This window comes from Gymnoscopelus braueri, assembly GCF_963280865.1.
Source record: "Gymnoscopelus braueri genome assembly, chromosome: 4".
NCBI classification, from domain to species: domain Eukaryota; kingdom Metazoa; phylum Chordata; class Actinopteri; order Myctophiformes; family Myctophidae; genus Gymnoscopelus; species Gymnoscopelus braueri.
The window spans coordinates 15,030,614-15,049,778 of record NC_137605.1 but is presented as its reverse complement, the minus strand read 5'-3'; the positions used below and the strand labels follow the sequence as shown (position 1 = coordinate 15,049,778).

Genomic DNA, 19,165 nt, shown 5'->3' with positions numbered 1-19,165 from the left:
TGTGTGTGTGTGTGTGTGTGTGTGTGTGTGTGCATGCAGTGCATATACGTCAAGGACAACACTGTGTGCATGCATGCCATGTTGCTGAGGCATTTGGGTGGCATTTAAGTGGCATTTCCCTCCTGTGGCCGAGCTGTCCTAGATGAGAGGATGAAGAGTGTTAACACATTCACCGCCAAAGTTTTTTCATAATAAAATCACCCACTGCCAGGGTTGTAATCATTTTTTTATAGAAACAATGTGAATTAATTGTCCGTTTATTTTTTAACATCGAAGTGAATGGATTATTATTATTATTTTTTTATTATTAATTTGTTAGGGTTAGGGTTATAAATTCATACTCAAAAATTAGAGAAACTTTTTAGGAATTCAAAAACAGAATAAAAAAATATAATTAAAAGAGGAGAATTCTCCCCTTTGGCGGTTGAGACCATTGACTGAAAAGGGGAGAATTCTCCCCTTTGGCGGTGAGTGTGTTGTGGAAGCGTCTGTTTATGTGTGGGCGTGTGCATGTGCGTGTGCACGTCTGTACGTGTGTGCGTGTGCGTGTGTGCGCAGTGGTGGAAAGTACATTTACTTAAGTACTGTACTTAAGTACAATTTTGAGGTATTTGTACTTTACTTGAGTATTTCAAATTTCCAATACTTTTACTTCTACTCCACTACATCTTGGATTCAAATATTGTACTTTTACTCCACTACATTTATTTGAAAACTTTAGTTAATAGTTACTTTGTAGATTTGGATTATTATTACAACACATACATTAACCACTTCAAATTGACATTTTTTTATTGGATATTCTGCATAATGAGTTCTTATACTTTTGGTACTTTAGGTACATTTTGATGCGAATACTTTTGTACTTTTACTCAAGCATATTTTGAATTCCGGACTTTTACTTGTAACAGAGTATTTCTTTATTGCAGTATTGCTACTTTTACTTAAGGTAGGGTAAGTGATTTGCATTGGTTAAAATAATTGTTAAATAGCTCTATATTCTGATAGTACTCATTGCTTGTACTCAGTGTTTTTTCAGTATTAGGAGTCTCCTTGTCTCTCCACCTTTTTATAAAACAGTAAATGCATTTTCGTTTCAGTTTCAGTTTCATTTCCAATTGTATCCAACCAGGACAGAGACTCAATCAGGATATAGATTAAACAAGTGAAATTGGAAGTGATGACACTAAGAAATGAGCAGGCAAAATTGGAACTGAAACACTATACAAATTAAGCTTAAAAATGGGTACTTTCTGACACCTACCGAAAAATGTATTTTCTGTTTATTAAAGAGCTGGAGAGACAGGGAGACATCTGTTACTGAGAAAACACTCTATAGCAATGATTACTATCAGAATATAGTATTTTAACCTTTTAACAAAATACTTTTTGTTTTAACCAAAAAATATCACTTACCCTACCTTTAAATAAAAAAATTGAGTACTTTTTCCACCAATGTGTGTGTGCGTGTGTGCGTGTGCGTGTGTTTGTGTGCGTGTGCGTGTGCGTGTGCGTGTGAGAGTGCGATTGGCAAACCTCCTGCAGCTATCATGAGAAGCCAATCAGTCATATGCCTGACATGGAGTAATTACTTTTATCACACAGCGCTGTGTGTACATTTTAATATTACACTTCTCCTCAGAGAGCCAGTTGATATCGTCGCCGTCTGGCAATAACCTCCTATCTCCATAATCTAACTGTTTGTGTTTTCTCGTAAATTAACGCCCTGCTTTACAGCGTCACACGAAACGAAAGCATCAAAAGTAGCAGATCCACAAGCTCGAAACGCGTCGCTTCGCGCCGCGTTTCGAGCTTGTAGATCTGCTGCTTTTGCTGAAATCCTGAAAAGTAACAACAGTGTTGGACACATTATGAAGTTTGCACCCGACAGAGACAGTATACTTTATTTATTGCTATATCAATCAAGGTCACTAGACATTTGGCTCAATGTGTTCATGAAAAACTCAGAACGAGGCATTAGGTATGAATTTCACTACCACCATAATCATAATACAGAAATTAAATACAGAAATCTGTCAGAAAGCTTGTTAAAGGTGCTGTGTTGTGTGTGTGTGTGTGTGTGTGTGTGTGTGTGTGTGTGTGTGTGTGTGTGTGTGTGTGTGTGTGTGTGTGTGTGTGTGTGTGTGTGTGTGTGTGTGTGTGTGTGTGTGTGTGTGTTAAAATGCATGTTTAATAGCTCTAGATTCCCATAGCAATTATTGCTATAGATCATGTTTTTCAGGCCAAGGACCCCTTAGCTGAGAGATAGATGATGCAGGGACCCCCACTACATAAGAATTGTGTTGCACATTCAATTTCTTTCATATGTTCCATAGATAGCTTCATAGTGACATGATACTGACCATGATACTGACCATGATACTGACATGATACTGACCATAATACTGACATGACACTGACCATGATACTGACCATGATACTGACCATAATACTGACATGATACTGACCATGATACTGACCATGATACTGACCATAATACTGACATGATACTGACCATGATACTGACCATGATACTGACCATGATACTGACCATGACACTGACCATGACACTGACCATGATACTGACCATGATACTGACCATGATACTGACATAATACTGACATGACACTGACATGATACTGACATGATACTGACCATGATACTGACATGATACTGACCATGATACTGACCACGATACTGACCATGATACTGACCATGATACTGACCACGATACTGACCACGATACTGACATGATACTGACATGACACTGACCATGATACTGACCATGATACTGACCATGATACTGACCATGATACTGACATGATACTGACGATGATACTGACATGATACTGACCATGATACTGACATGACACTGACCATGATACTGACCATGATACTGACCATGATACTGACCATGATACTGACCATGACACTGACCATGACACTGACCATGATACTGACATGATGCTGACCATGATACTGACATGATACTGACGATGATACTGACCACGATACTGACCAGGATACTGACATGATACTGACCATGACACTGACCATGATACTGACATGATACTGACCATGATACTGACCATGATACTGACCATGACACTGACCATGATACTGACATGATACTGACCATGACACTGACGATGATACTGACATGATACTGACCATGATTCTGACCATGATACTGACCATGATACTGACCAAGACACTGACAATAATACTGACATGATACTGACATGATACTGACCATGATACTGACCCTAATACTGACCCTAATACTGACATGATACTGACCCTAATACTGACATGATACTGACATGATACTGACATATTAGCATCATCATGGTTGTGAAAATACTTGTTTGTTTGTTTGTTTGTTTGTTTGTTTGTTTGTTTGTTTGTTTGTTTACACATTATCTTTTCTATTAATGTTGGGTTAGTTTTAATGTGCAGTTTACTTAGTAGACTCGACCTTTGGCTTTGTACTTGGTCTGCTCTTTTTTCCCTCTACACCAAACATCTTTGACGATCTACAAGCTCGGCTATTTTCAGGGGAATGTTCCCCTGAGGAACACATGCTAGGCGTCAAGTGGTTAATGTAGAAAATGAAATTAAAAAGTTCCTATCACACCTGAAAATGTATTTTCTGTTTACCAAAGAGCTGGAGAGACAGGGAGATTCCTGTTACTGAACAAACACTCTATAGCAATGATTACTATCAGAATATAGACTAGAGCATTAACTTTTTAACAATACCTTTGCTTTTGTTTTAACCAAACATATCTTTTACAGCACCTTTAATTAACCTTTTCTCAGAATTTCAAAATGTCCAGGCCCTTATAGTGTTTTCTTTGAACTGCTTAAAGCTGCAGTATATTATATGTAACTTTCCTCTTCTACCCCGGATTGGGGGGTAGAACTGCTGACATTTCTTTTTTAAATTGAGCTAATAGAGCCTGCCTGCTTGCTCAGGGGATAAATTGAATCTTGACCATCAGGTCAAAATACGTGTCAGAACCTGTGTCAGGTGAGACATGACCTTTGACACGATCTAAATGTCTCACTACTAGAAGAGCAGGGAGACCAAATACAACCACCCCAATTGTATAAGCATACTCTACCATACAGATTGGACAAAATTACAATTCATTAATTTTAAAAAAGTTAAATAGTGCAGCTTTTACCACATGAGCCCCAGCATCCCCATTCCGGGGGGAACGTTCGCCATCAAAAATAGCAGATCTACAAGCTCGCCGGCTGTTTTGACGCACGCCGTTTGCTGGCGGTGTGTGTCTTGCAATTTATAGCGACCAAAATACACAGCCGTACTTTTCATTTAAACAGAATGACCTTAACAAGCTCTCAGTCTTGCAAAACGTCGTTGCTTAACCCATTAATGCCTGAGGCCAATTCAAAAAATGATTTCTAAATCCTAACAGTTTTTTGAACAAAAATAAAAAAAAAAAATTTCACAATTTTTCAAAAATAGCAGATCTACAAGCTCATAGCGCGGCACTCTGTGCCGCGCTATGAGCTTGTATATCTGCTATTTTTGAATAGCCAAAGAAATCTAAAATGACACAGATGCGTTCCCGGTCTTAATGGCTTAAATGAGTGGATTTCTCAGAACTTCCTTCAGCTCAATCAATCCAACACAAAACTGAGATCCTTATCATGGGACCAGAGAGCATCTCTGAAAAAAAAAACATCCATTAAAAAAATCATTCATGCTTTTGTTACATCCCGTCTTCCATTATGTTGCAGTATATTACCACCCGGAGTCGCTCCTCTCTCGGCTCCATTTAATCCAAAATGTGAACGCCAGAAATCTTACAAATTGTCTCTGTCGAAACCGGTGGAAATCTCATATGTCCAAAACTGTTACTTTTCAGGATTCAAATTTTAAAAATTGCAAAAGTAGCAGATCTACAAGCTCAAAACGCGCCGTTTCTCGCCGCATTTCGAGCTTGTAGATCTGCAACTTTTGATGCTTTCGTGTGACGCTGTAGTGTAAGTAGGACGTTAATTTCCAGAGAAAAAACTAAAAGTTAGAATACAGAGATAGGAGGTTTCTGTCCGACAGCAAGGAAATACACGTCGTGGTAGAGGTCACACATTACACACAGTGCTGGCCTGCTCTTCACTGCATGGTTTGCCCTTTTGAATGCAGAATTGATTTTAAAATCCTTTTTAATCACCCCTACAAAACACTGCTGGCCCAACTTTACAGAACGTCTCTGAATGACTGCATCCGCTTCAAAAGTATGAGATCTCCTCCCAGGTCTTCTTACCAAGGCCTCCTGGTCGTCCATGAGGCTGGACTAGACACTAACACTAACGGGTGACCGAACCCTTTGCTGTGGTTGCTCCCACTCTCTGGAACCATCTCCCGTTACTTTAATCCATTAAGACCCGTAAGGCATCTGTCATTTCTTTGGCTATTCAAAAATAGCAGATATACGAGCTCATGGCGCGGCACCGAGGATAGCAGGGGGGTCCCTGGAACAATATATTTTGAGATGGGGGTCTGCGGCCAAATACATATAATTTTGGGGGTCCTTGATATGGAAAAGTTGGAGCACCACTGGTATAGCAACATACTGTTAAGATTTAGAAAACATTTTTAGATAATGTATTTGGCCGCGGACACCCATCTCAACATGTTTTGTTCCAGGGACCCCCCATGAAGATTTGAGTTACAAATGTTCGCTTTAGAAACATACATATTTCAAAGATTTGCACACATTTTCAAGATTCTTCAAAAAATGGCTGATACTGTATACAGGCTCATAGCGCGGCTTGTATCTGTTATTTTTTAATAGCCCAAAGAAATCTTAAAATGACACAGATGCGTTCTGGGATTGAATGGGTAAAAATGTATCATTTGATCTAAGCAGTTTGTTTTGTGTTGTTTTGCCTTCTATGTCACTATTGGTTCTGACTTATTTCCTCATTGTACAGCACCTTGCAACTATGTTCTGAAAGGTTCTTAAACTTTAAATAGATTTGGTGTTGTTGAGGAAAAGAAAGGAGAGTACCTAGTACAGAACCCTGAGGGACTCCAGTCAACTAAGTAGGGTTTTAAGTGGATTACATTCTGTAAAGGCCCGTTGGGAGGAGGGATTGGTGGGAGCTGGGAGGCGATACCCGAAGAGGGTTGTGTTGGGAAATGTTACGATGTGTGCAAGACATGCTCTTATTCAATGTAAAGTCAGTAGGCTACCATACTTTGATTGATTGAAACCTTTATTTGTTCTCGAAAACAGCATTGAGGTTTACCCTCATTTGCAATACTGTCGAGATTACATACTGTACACAAAAATCAACAATCAAGACATATACAGATATAAAATACAGAACTTACTACACCAGTTCGTTCTCAAACTTTTTCGTGACAATTAAGTATTGATACATAGAACCCCACCTGAAAATGTTTTGTGCTAGGGACGTCCAGAATTGAAGATTTGTGTGGGGGGGGGAATGGGGAAAAAAAGATTTTCAAAAATAGCAGATGTACAAGCGAGTTTGTAGATCTGCTATTTTTCAAAAGCCAACATATACATGGATAAAGACCCCACTTTGAGAACCACGATGGCATGATCACCAGCCTGTGATAGGTACCGCAATCTCCTGCAAAACTCATACATGTTTTTGGCTTTGCCCATCCATCCACAATTATTGGATTCCATTTGGTTCCCCTCACTGCCTTCCCTCCCCAAAAAAAAGAAAAGAAAAGGATGTGTTACAATAGCTTTTGTCACCTTACCGGCTAGAAGATTAATCTTCACCAATCATCTGTTTCTCTCTCTCTCTCACACTGACTGGATAAGAGACCTCATTTATTTTCTTAGATTGGGAAAAAAAAGAAAAGAAATCAGACTTTCGTTAAGTGGCTCTTCTAATACATTTGGGAAAGTATGGGGTCCATTCTTTCAATTCGTTCAAAGGATAATTTCCCCGTTCATTGCTGATTGAAACAACATTTGCAGTTTGGGAGAGTGCTAATACGTGGTGTTTGTTTGTGACCAGAGGAGTGCCGTACTGACTGTGAATGTATTATTGACATGCTTTAGCTCAGTGGTTCTCAAACTTTTCAGGCCCCATATTTGAACTGGGCCCCACCCGGACAAAGCACTTGGAATTGTAGGAGTTGAGGCATTACATTTAATTTGACTCAGTTCCACAGATACAAATTGTGAAAATAGCTGATCTACAGGCATGAGAGCATGTAGATCAGCTATTTAAAACCCCAAATCGATATGTATTTGCCCGCGAACCTAGCCTGGTAAACCCTCCCTCCGGAAATCTCATTTCCATTTGATTTCAGGAGTGAGTCTGGCCTGAAGGCTTGTCTGGGCGTTTCTAGCCCGTACACCAAATGGACGAGCCTATCAGCGTCGTCGCTCATCGTTCTGTGATTGACAGCGACAGTTGGCCAATCAGGTGGCGAGTTCGAGTGAGGCCGAATGAAGCCGAGTGCAGCCTGAGTGCAGCCGACAAAAGACGAACGGCAGCCAGTGTTGTTTGTGCGAGTGCCTTCACTTCTTACTTTCGGTTATAAAACGCTCTCAAACTTATTTTTTGAGGCACGGAATTTACTTATAAGATATCGTTTGGATAGAATTTAGTTGTTTAACTTCATATATGTGGTCAATTAATCATGACAGAGCCTATTTAAAAATAAAAATTCAGAGAACCGGCAGGGGCGGGCAGTGACACGCATGTATCCGAATAAGGCAACCTATTTTGGGCATGGCCATCTCAAAAGTCCCGTTGCGTCACATTGTCCTGGAGGTGGTAAAAATGCACTGCAATTGGCTGAAGGGGAAAAACGATCATTGGCTGAAGGGGTTGTCAGTCAACGGTATTACTCCCACCCAACTCCAGCCCACAGCCAATATTGCAGAATGGGCGATCATGCCAGACTCACTCCTGAAATCAAATGGAAATTAGATTTCCGGAGGGAGGGTTTACCAGGCTACCGCGAACCCCCATCTGAAAATGTTTTGACCCCCAGAAGAGAAGATTTGTGTTAAGAAGAAGAATGTGTTTCCAAGCATTTTCGAGGTTTGATCCAGATTTTTTTCAAAAATAGCAGATGTACAAGCTCAAGCTTGTAGATCAACTATTTTTGAATAACCAACGTCTAAATGGATAAAGTGGTTGATGCTGCATTAACACATTTTGCTGGCGGTCCCCTGGAGTGGAGTATACGAGTATTTCTACATTGCAGTATTGATACTTTTACTTGAGTAAAACATGTGAGTAATTCTTCCATCACTGGCTACTATCCTGGGTAAATAAATAAATAATGAAAAAAATGAGAAAAAAAGAAGAAATCCCAGCAGACCCTCTACACTGTCTTCCCCCCTGCTTGACACTGTGTCTGTCTCCTCCAATCCCGTCTCCCTCTCAGCCTCACCCTGCTGTCCTCCTCTATAAAGGGTGAATGGAGTGAATTAGATTAGATTGCATGTCCTTCATTGTCGGCGAGGGAAATTAATGTTGCTCAGGTCAGTACACTACATGCAAGACAAGACAATACATGTTTTGCGCTTCCCACTTTACTCAAAAACACACAATAATAATAATAATAATAATAATAATACACCTAATATTTATTACAAATACTATTTATCCATGACTGGTATTTTCCACAGTATGTTCCTTGGCCTTTTTATATATCATATTTAAAAAAATGTATTTTATTATATTTTTTTGCAGCAAAGTTGCTTACCAGAGAGAAATTACAGTAGCTACCTCTCAGATACCTTTCTCTCAGCAGAAACGGGCAGAAACCTTGTATCTCCACATTTCAACGTTTTCATCATACCAGAGTGTGGCACAAATAGTGAAAATAGCCGATCTACAAGCTCACAACGGGTCACGATGCGATCATGCGCCCTCTAGCGTAATCACTAAAAACATGTTTTTTTTTTAATTGGCGTAGATCTGTGTCAATGGCAGGGAATGTGTTAACAACGTGTCTCCCCTGTCTGACAGGGGTGGTCAGGGTTAGTGGGTTCGTGATAATCGTAGTGTTTTAACAGAGTGTCTCTCCTGTGTGTGACAGTTGTGGTCAGGGTTAGTGGGTTAGTAGCCTGCCCCAGCCAGTCTGATATCTGGTCTAGAGCGACGGATTCAAAATCTCAGGAGAAAACATCCGTGGGCTCCTATTGGTTCTCCGATCTGTGCGCTCGCCCCCGCCCCGCACCGCGCCCCTCCTCTTCCTCCAATGTGCGGCATTGAGAGCCCTGACGTCACAACATTTGGAGAGACGCCCACTGCACTCTGGTTGGTTGGGGAAATTAAAGGTTGACTCCCACTTCCTATGCCAGAAATTTCAACAGCTTGGTCCAGGCTTTATTTTTGAGCAAAACGCGAAGGAAAATAAAAGCCTGGAGATCGAGGCTAGTGGGTTAGTGATCATTGTAACGTTGTTTTAACAGCGTGTCTCTCTCTCTCTGTGGTACAGGGGTGGTCAGGGCTTCCAACATCTTCCCCATCCTGAGTGCCATCCTGCTGCTGATGGGAGGCCTGTGCATTGCCGCCAGCCGCTTCTACAAGAGCAAGAGGAACATCATACTAGGAGCGGGCATCCTCTTTGTGGCAGCAGGTAACATCTTGGATTCTGCTCACGTTGCTGTAGCATGCAACCTGTGTGTGTGTGTGTGTGTGTGTGTGTGTGTGTGTGTGTGTGTGTGTGTGTGTGTGTGTGTGTGTGTGTGTGTGTGTGTGTGTGTGTGTGTGTGTGTGTGTGTGTGTGTGTGTGTGTGTGTGTGTGTGTGTGTGTGTGTGTGTGTGTGTGTGTGTGTGTGTGTGCGCGTGTGTGCGTGACGAGATCCACTAACCTATGTGCTTAGTGTATGAGTGTGTGTGTGTGTGTGTTGGGGAGGGGTGTCTGGGTGTGGTAGTCGGTGTGTGCATGTGTTGTATTATGTGTGTGTGTGTGTGCGTGCGTGCCTGCGTATGAGTGCCTGCGTGCCTGCGCATGCGTGCCTGCCTGCCTGCATGTGTGTGTGTGTGTGCGCGTGTGTGTGTGTGTGTGTGTGTGTGTGCACGCGCGTGTGTGTGTGTGTGCACATGTTCACATGTGTACGTGTGTGTGTGTGGGTCTGGATAGCATTAGGTGTCAGTGTGTTTACGTGTGCAGTTACAGTGTGTACTGTATGTGTTGACGCTGTAGTGTACCTGCTCACTGTCTCTCCATTGGCCTGCTCTAACCTCTGGTCTTTAACACCGTCAACCGCCATGTCATCTCTGTCAGGCGGAAACCTTGTATGTCCAAAACCGTTGCTGTTGAGGAAACGGGGGGAAAAAGAACCAGTGTTCCAATGAAAACAGCAGACAAGCAGACAAGCTCACAACACGTCGCATCGCGACGCATTGTGAGCTTGTAGGTCAGCTATTTCCGCTGCTTTTGCGCGACAAAGTAGTGCATTAACTTATGGAGGGAAGAAATACGGTCTGCCCGACAGCAACGATCTAAGTCTCATCTGTTTATCGCTGTCTGGAGCGGCTCCATCTCACTTTACATGCAACCACTTGAACCCTAGCATCCCTATTCTGGGGGGAACATTAGCTCATAACATAATCCTGCTTCCTAGTATAGGCCTCCGGTTTTACTCCCATGTTTACAAACATTGCGAAAGAAAAACAAACTTATTATAGCTCCAAAATAGAGCAAATCCTGTTTGAGAAGAAAAATAAATAGTGTATTTGTTATCTGCCCTTGGTGTTAGTCAATTCATTGCCATTGCCAAAGCAAGTGTCAGAAACATAATAAACAATTTACGGGACAAAAATGGGGAAAGTATGTACAGTTGGATGGGGTACAGCATTGTGTAAACTGGCGTACAAAACCACTAATGTTCATTTGCTGCTAGAAAGTTATATAATCGTCTCTGTCGGGTGGAAACCGTCCAAAAAATGTTACTTTTCAGGATTCAAATTCAAAAGCTTGTGGATCTGCTACTTTTGATGCTTTTGTGTGACCCTGTCAAGCAGTGGTGGGAAGTAACTAAGTACATTTACTTAAGTACTGTACTTAAGTAAAATGTTGAGGTATTTGTACTTTACTTGAGTATTTCCAATTTCCAATACTTTTACTTCTACTCCACTACATCTCAGAGGCAAATATTGTACTTTTACTCCACTACAATTATTTGAAAACTTTAGTTACTAGTTACTTTTCAGATATAAATTATGATATAATGAAACATACATTAACCACTTTAAACCTATTTTATACAAAGGCTATTTGAAAATAGCCGATCTACAAGCTCACAACGCGTCGCATCGCGACGCGTTGTGAGCTTGTAGATCTGCTATTTTCAAATATTTAGTACTTTTACTTTTGGTACTTTAAGTACATTTTGATGCCAATACTGTTGTACTTTTACTCAAGTACATTTTTTATTCTGGACTTTTACTTGTAACAGAGTATTTTTATATTGCAGTATTGGTACTTTTACTTAAGTAAAGAATTTGAGTACTTTTTCCACCACTGCTGTCAAGTAGGCAGTTCATTAACGAAACAAACACAATAGGTTTAAATATAGAGATAAGAGGTTTCCGGCCGACATGCAACGATATACATGTTGACAAGGGTGGCTTGGTATAAAGCTTATAGTCCCAGATAGTAAAAACCTGTCCCTATATTTTAGTTTTGGTAGTGGAGCTACCATTAGATTATGTCCATGCCACCGATAGGGCCTTTTATGTCATGATTTATTTCATTTCACCCGTGGCGTGTGTCACATAACACATCCACTATCTATGTTGCCATCCTTTTGATTCCACAAAGCAGAACTGCCATGAAAGAAAAAGAAAACGGACATTTCCAGGCTTGCTCTGAGTCTAGGTCACTGGTTTTCAATGTGGAGTCTCTGGGCCAAAAAGGATCCCCTTTAGGGAGGTTCCAAGGGGTCCCCATGCAGCCAAATGATTGATATTTAGGAACCAAATGGACCCCTTGGATCTGTAACTAGAGATACAAATAAATAAATACAAATAAATCATATTTTAACTGGGGACCCCCCACCCAGATTTTTTTTTGCAGTACTAAAAAGGTCTTAAAAGTAATTAAATTGTAACTCTAGAAATGTGCAGATACTCTATATAGGCTACACTTATACTGTATGTTGGTTTGTTTATTGTTGAGTGAGAAAACAATGTTGCACATAAAGCTATAAGCTAATCATCTGGGGACCCCCCCCCCCCCAAAACCGTTTGGGGAACCCCCTGGGGGTCCCGACCCACAGGTTGATCATCAGTGTTCTAGAGTAACCACTGCGTTCCTATGCGTTTTCACAGGCCTGAGCAACATCATCGGGGTGATCGTGTACATCTCGGCGGCGCTGGGCGACATCTCCCCCAAGAAGGACGAGGACAAGAAGTGGCAGTACTCGTACGGCTGGTCGTTCTACTTCGGGGGCCTGTCCTTCATCATGGCCGAGATGGTGGGCGTGCTCGCCGTCAACATCTACATCGAGAAGAACAAGGAGCTGCGCTGCCGCTCGCGCACCGACATCTTCAAGAGCACCACGCACGCCATGCTGCGCCTGCCCAGCTACCGCTTCCGCCGCCGCTCGCGCTCCTCCTCGCGCTCCACCGACCCGTCGCGCTCCCGCGACCCCTCGCCCGTCGGCGGCGGCGGCGGCGTGGGCGGCATGGGCCCCGGCGGCGGCGGCAAGAACTTCGGCATGCCGCCGTCGGCGCTCCTCTCGCAGGGCGGCCCCGTCTCCGTGTCCACGCTGCCCAACCCGCACTCCCGCGCGGCGGCGGCGCTGGCCGGCGGCGCCGGCGACATCTCCCTCTACACGCTGTCCCGCGACCCCAAGCTGCCCGGCCTGCCGCCCATGTACGGCACGGTGGACCGCGCCACCCTCTACCAGCTGCACAACTGCTTCCCGAAGGACGGCGGAGGAGGCGGAGGAGGAGGAGGAGGCGGAGGCGGGGGGATGATCCTGAGCGGCACGCTGCCCTCGCTCAAGTCGCACAACCCGGGCAACTCGGTCAACTCCAACGCGGTCAACTCGGTGGGCGGCGGGCCGCCGCCCTTCAGCTCGTCCACCGTGGACCGGGACGGGCGCGGCAGCGGTAGCGGCGGCGGCGGCATGGGCACCCTGGACAGGCTGAAGGGCGACCGGGAGAGCAACTCCAACACCCTGAATAGGAAGACCACGCCCGTGTAGAAGAGAGAGACAGGGGGGGAGATGAGAGGAGACAGAGAGAGAGAGAAATGGCTCTTTTCCACTAGAACAGTGGTTCTCAAACGTTTAGATTTCAAGGACCTCCCTCAACTCTGGCAACCAAATGGACCGTAACGGGTCCATTTGGTTCCATTTGTACACTGCCAGAGTTACAGTCCATTTAGAACCCTTTCAAGCAGGGGCGCCGATTTATGTCCGCGCGACTGGGTGTGCAACTCATGCGCGCGCGCAACCGCTTTTTCACTTTAATGCGGTTAATTCGGTTAATTTGGTACAACAAATTTACTCCATGAAGTGTAGGTTTTTTTCTTTTTCTTTTTTTGTGAGGAGTTTGTGATGGGTGCTCGTCAATTCTCCTGGGTGCTTTAGCCCCGAGGCACCCACAGTATCGGTGCCCTTGCCTTCAAGGTCCCCTGAAAGCCCCTGGACCCCACTTTGAGAACCACTGCACTAGAAGACCTATAAGCGGAAACCGTGCCGTGTGGTGAAACTGTATTTCAACAGGTTCTGGTATTCGTTTCCGGGGGGTTTCAGATAATTGGTTTCTCGGGAAGCCTAATTTGGGCCCCATGCTCAGGAGGTTGTACTAAACTCTGAATTCTGTGGGGGGAAAAAACACAGAACTCAGAACTTTAGACTTTTAAAAACTGTTTTCTAAAAATAGCGGAAAAATACAGGTTCTGAAAAGTTTCAGGTTTTGGAAGGTTCTTGGTTTTACTAGTCGAAAAGAGCCAGTAGACGGGGAGAGAGAGGAGGCAAAGCGAGAGAGGAAAAGAGGAGGGAGCGTGGGTGGTCTTGGCAGCACTGTCATGGTGTCCGAAGGGGGTCAGGCTAGCCGCTGAGCCGAGCGAAAACGCTTCCTGTTTCACTGTTATAAATAGACTGCTCGATCTCACCGAGAAACTAAAAACGGAGAAAAAACAAACAAATACAAGACGAAGAGTAGGCCTAATAACAGAGCGATAATAACAACAACAACAACGAACTCTCACAATAAAACTATTTTGATATTTTAAAAGAAAAAATGCGCTAGAAAATGATTTATTTTATTAACGACCAAAAACGCAATTAACCTGGGGCTATTATGAAAGGGAAGAAGAGAAGAAAAATGTTCCACGTAATCTTTTTTTTTCTGTGTGTGTGTGTGTGTGCAATATTTACCGCTGATTCCAAACGCCAGATGAAACCTGTCATTTTGAGATTGTTGTTGTGATTATTCTTAAGCGTTATTACAAACTAGCTTCGTTTTCACACAACGCTGTAGTTCCGGAATGAGAATTTTACTTTTCATGATAGTTTTTGTTTGTTTTTGTTTTGTTTTTGTTTTGGATCTCGACGACTTTTAACTGTGAAATTTCTTCCATGCAGAGCCACTTCGGCTATGTAACTGTGTCAAAGTGTCTAAAGCATGAGTGTGCACATTGTGTGAGAGAATGAGAGAGAGCGTATTATTATTATTATTATTATTTCTTACTAATAATGACATTAGAACAACCTTTAATTTCATTTTAGAACCATTTGGAACATGAAGTCAACATGTGAATATTTGTACATTGTCTTCCAATACTGTTACTGAACGAGATGCAACACTTAAAAGGCGAGTGGCCGACCCACTCCGTGTCGTTATTATTATAGTCTTATGAGTTTTCTACAAGGCCTCAATTATGCCTGATTTATAGCGTGGTTGAGCGCTGTTGCCGCTCGCCGAACATAGCCGGTTTACAGAGCCCACAATGCGTCGCGCTGCAAGCTTGTAAAACCGCCTATGTTCGGGGCGAGCGACACAGACGCGCAACTAAGCATAAATCGTCCTTTTCAGTCTTCTTTTGGTTCTACTCCGTGTTACCAGTAGTACTAAGTAGCCGTTAGTCGTTGTAAACGAGACGTTTGTTTCCTGGGCATTATAAAGTGACAACTTCCCTCCGTCACGGAGGAGACACGCAAAAGCATAAATAGAGACCTAGAGAATATATTTGTACAGAATCAGGTAAAAAGGTCGCTTGACTGAGCAGAAAAACAAAATAAAAACAACAAAAAAACAACTCTCTTTTTTATATATACGGTATATATATATATATATATATATATACACGAAGGGTCCCAAAGTGATTTCACATGAGCAGACATCATGCAACATTTTCCAATTAAATATTTAAAAAAATGATATTGTACTTATAGGTGTGGGGTTGGGGGTGGTGGGGGTGGTGAGAAAGGAAGATGAAAAAAAAAAATACTACAGAGAAATCTTTTGAAATTATTAATATGTACATTGTAATTTAGGCATACATACATTTGCAAAAAGCCTATAGATACTTTCTTTGGGAGCACTCGGGGTGGGGTGGGTTGAGGGGGTATTTTGGGGTAGGACGAGGGTCCCCCGTCCCGTCCCCCTGGCCTCCCTTCTGGACTCTCACTTGGTGGAGGGAGGAAGGGTTTCCTCGTCCCATAAAACCCTGCTCCTCCTCCCTTCTTGGCCCCGCCCCCCCCTCCCTTGCCCATATTTGGTCATGGTCGCTAGTGTCCCCCCCCCCCCTTTTTTTTGTCTTAACGACCAATCACCACAGAGAACATGAGCCCCTGACCTCAAAGCCTTCCCGGAAGATTCTTTCACTGTGCTTTTTTCCCTCCCTGTGTCGTCCCCCTGACCTGTTGAACTTTGACCCTTATCTGTTGTTTCTGTTGCTGAGAATGTAATAACCTGTGTTTAACACTCTGCCCTATAAAAAAGACCCATCTCTAGTCTGTCCCTTTCTTCTAAAACTTTGTCCCCGAAGCCACACCGTGGACCGGCGGTTGTCTACGTGTGTTCCCTGCTACATACTACACTGGACAAAAACGAGACATGGACGAACTGAGAAAAAAGAAGAAGAAAAAAAAAAAGATCAAAACTAGACGCTTCCAGATATTTTTCTTTTTCTCTTTTTTTGTTTTTATTTTTTTGATTTTGATTTTGAGGTTTAAAAAAAAGAACATCAACAATAATGTGACAAAACAACTGCGCACAGATAGCATTTATGTGGGCAATATGACTAGTATGTAGTTGAGAATCGATATATCTAGACAAAAATGATTATGGTTTATCTAAATGTGTGATAAACTCAAACACTGTATTGCACGAAGTTTATAAAAAAAGAAAACAATAACAGACATATTCACAGACTGCTTGTCTTTTGTTTGTTTCTTTCCTAAAACAAGACAGCGGAAGAAATGCAGCAGGTATACGCTGCAGTCAAACACTTTCATAAAAAAAACTAGAGGGTCGCAAAAACGTTAAGCCAATCGTGCAGATGTACTGTATAAGCTCGTAGCTTGTAAATCGAGCTTGTAAATGAAAGTGATTCATGAAAGTATGTTGGCAGAAAGAAAAGCGTTGATCTGAAATTGGATTAAACTGCAAAACAACATTCAGAGGTGGAGCAAAAATGAATAAAATAACTGAATTTTGAGGTGAAATATGTTGATACTAAATAAGGCTCTGTTCCATTTAGTGTAGCACATTGGTTCTCAGTGGTGCTCAAACGTTACAATTTCAAGGACCCCCCATAACTCTGAGAGTGTACAGGTGGACCTTACGGGTCCATTTGGTTCCATTTGTACACTCTCAGAGTTACACACCCATATACGGAGCTATTTGGAACCCCCTCAAGGAACCATGAGGGTCCCTGGACCCCAATTTGAGACGGTTCCACTCAGCATCCTGACTCTGTTTGACCAGAATGGAAAAGAGCCTTCATTAGTATCATTGGTAACACCTATGGAATTTCTTCCCAAGATGGCTGCTGTGCATAGAGCCTTATAGCAGGGGTGGGCAACTTTGATGATGGAGAGGGCCACTATATTTCCACACTCACTCCAGAGGGCCACATTGCATATACTGTCGGGCCATTCTATGTCACACAAAAGTAGCAAAAATAGCCGATCTACAAGCTCAAAACGTGTCGCAGTGCGGCGCGTTTTGAGCTTGTAGATCGGCTATTTTTGCTATTTTTGAATTGGAATCCTGAAAAGTAATTATTTTTATTTTTATTTCAGATACATTTAGTTATACTTATGTTAACTTTATTAACTTAAATACAAATACATTGGACATAAAGACTGTAGACGTTTTTTAATACTAGTCATTAAGCTACTAATATAGACTGAATTAAAGCGGGTCATGTTTGCATGTTTGGAATTGTAACAGCTGAAATCAATAATATATCAGTATTCCGATATTAACCTGCGGGCCGCATTAAGTGAAGGTGAAGGGGCCGCATGTGGCCCCCGGGCCGCCAGTTACCCATGTATATGGCCTATAGTATCAGGACTTAGCAGGGCCTCTGGTCGCTGGGAGTTTGTTATTAAGTCTTTGCATGCCATTCCTTGCCATTACCATAGCTCCGGGGCTCTGGTCACTGGCACCGCAGTGCAGCGATGAGAGGTGGGACTACCAAAGGCACCAGAGGGACGCCCTGCCAAAGACACACGAAAGTAACTATTTTGTTGCTGTCGGGCAGAAACCTCTTATCTCCATATTTTAAAGGGATAGTTCACCCCCAAAATGACTTTTTTTTCCCTATCGATTAGTCACCCCATGGAGACTTGAATTCATGGATATTGTTTGTTTTTTTTTCGCATTCCTAAGCCAATAATTTGATGACTGGCAGCGGTTCCGGTAGGAGACACAAAGAGTCTCCTTTGTGTCTCCTACCGGAACCGCTGCCTACCGTTCGGCTGGTCATCAAATTATTGGCTTAGGAATGTGACAAAACAAAAAAAATATCCATGAATTCAAGTCTCCATGGGGTGACTAATCTATAGAAAAAAAGGTAATTTTAACCTTTTGAGTTTTTTTTCCGTAAATTAACGAACCAGAGATTCCTTGCATGTATAGAGATAACTATATTCCCTGGAAATACATTTAAAAAAATAATCTAGTATTTAATTTACAAAGAGGAAACATCCCTTAAGGTACTTGACCAAATTCAGTGAATGTGTGACTGTACACAGTCAAATCTAATTGGATTAATTAATTTTTTACCGTGTAAGAATGTGTGTTTGTCGTTATGATACAGGGGGTTATGGCTGTGGGGGTGATAAGGGAAATTCTTTTAAGGGGTTGATGATAGATGGGTTGACAGAGATGTCTGGCTCAACAGCGTCATACAAAAGCATCAAAAGTTAAAAGTAGCAGATCTACAAGCTCGAAACGCGACGCGAAGCGACGCGTTTCGAGCTTGTAGATCTGCTACTTTTGCTGTTTTTGAATTTTAATCCTGAAAAGTGACAGTTGAGGTTTTCGCCCTACAGAGACGATATACTCAAATACTGTACTCAAGTACAGTCCTGGGGCACTTTTACCTGAATATACAGTATGTACATTTTTCGATACTTTATACTTCTCCACTCCACTAACACCTCAGAGGCAAATATTGTACGTTACTTTTTTTTACTCCGCTACAATTATTTGATCAACTTTGCTTACTAGTTACCTTGCAGATTTAGATTATTGATACGAAATACACATTAACCACTTAAGCTCTGTTTTATACTTCGGCTATTCAAAAATAGCAGATCTACAGGCTCACAAAGCATGGCGATGCGATTGTGAGCTCGTAGATCAGCTATTTTCGAAGAAATCGAATTGGACACATTTTTTATTTTGCTTTTACTTTGGTACTCTAAGTACGTATTGATATAGATGTTTTTGTACTTTCACTCAAGTAAAATGTCTGAATACGGCCTTTTACTTGTAACAGAGTATTTCTATATTAAGTACTTCTTCCATCACAGAGAAACGCACACTCTACAACAGAGCTGTAGAGTGGGTCCTTGGGGCGGTTCCAGGGGGTCCCCAGCAAAATGACTTAATACAGCATCACAGTCATTTTAACCACTTTAACCATATTTTATGACTATTCAAAAATAGCAGACCTACAAGCTCACAGCGCGTCACTTTGTGCTGC

The 19,165-nt window shown here is 42.2% G+C and overlaps 1 protein-coding gene across 1 annotated transcript in view; it reads left to right on the top strand.

Moving 5' to 3' along the window:
• cacng8b (calcium channel, voltage-dependent, gamma subunit 8b) overlaps window positions 1-13,202 on the top strand; it is a gene marked incomplete at both ends in the record, with an annotated part of 46,555 nt that extends 33,353 nt beyond the window's left edge. Inside the window, 2 exons of the mRNA XM_080426703.1 lie at window positions 9,482-9,622; window positions 12,322-13,202. Of these exons, the coding sequence (XP_080282829.1) occupies window positions 9,482-9,622; window positions 12,322-13,202 (1,022 nt within the window). The remainder of the gene's footprint in view (window positions 1-9,481; window positions 9,623-12,321) is intronic.
• Window positions 13,203-19,165: the final 5,963 nt, after the last annotated feature.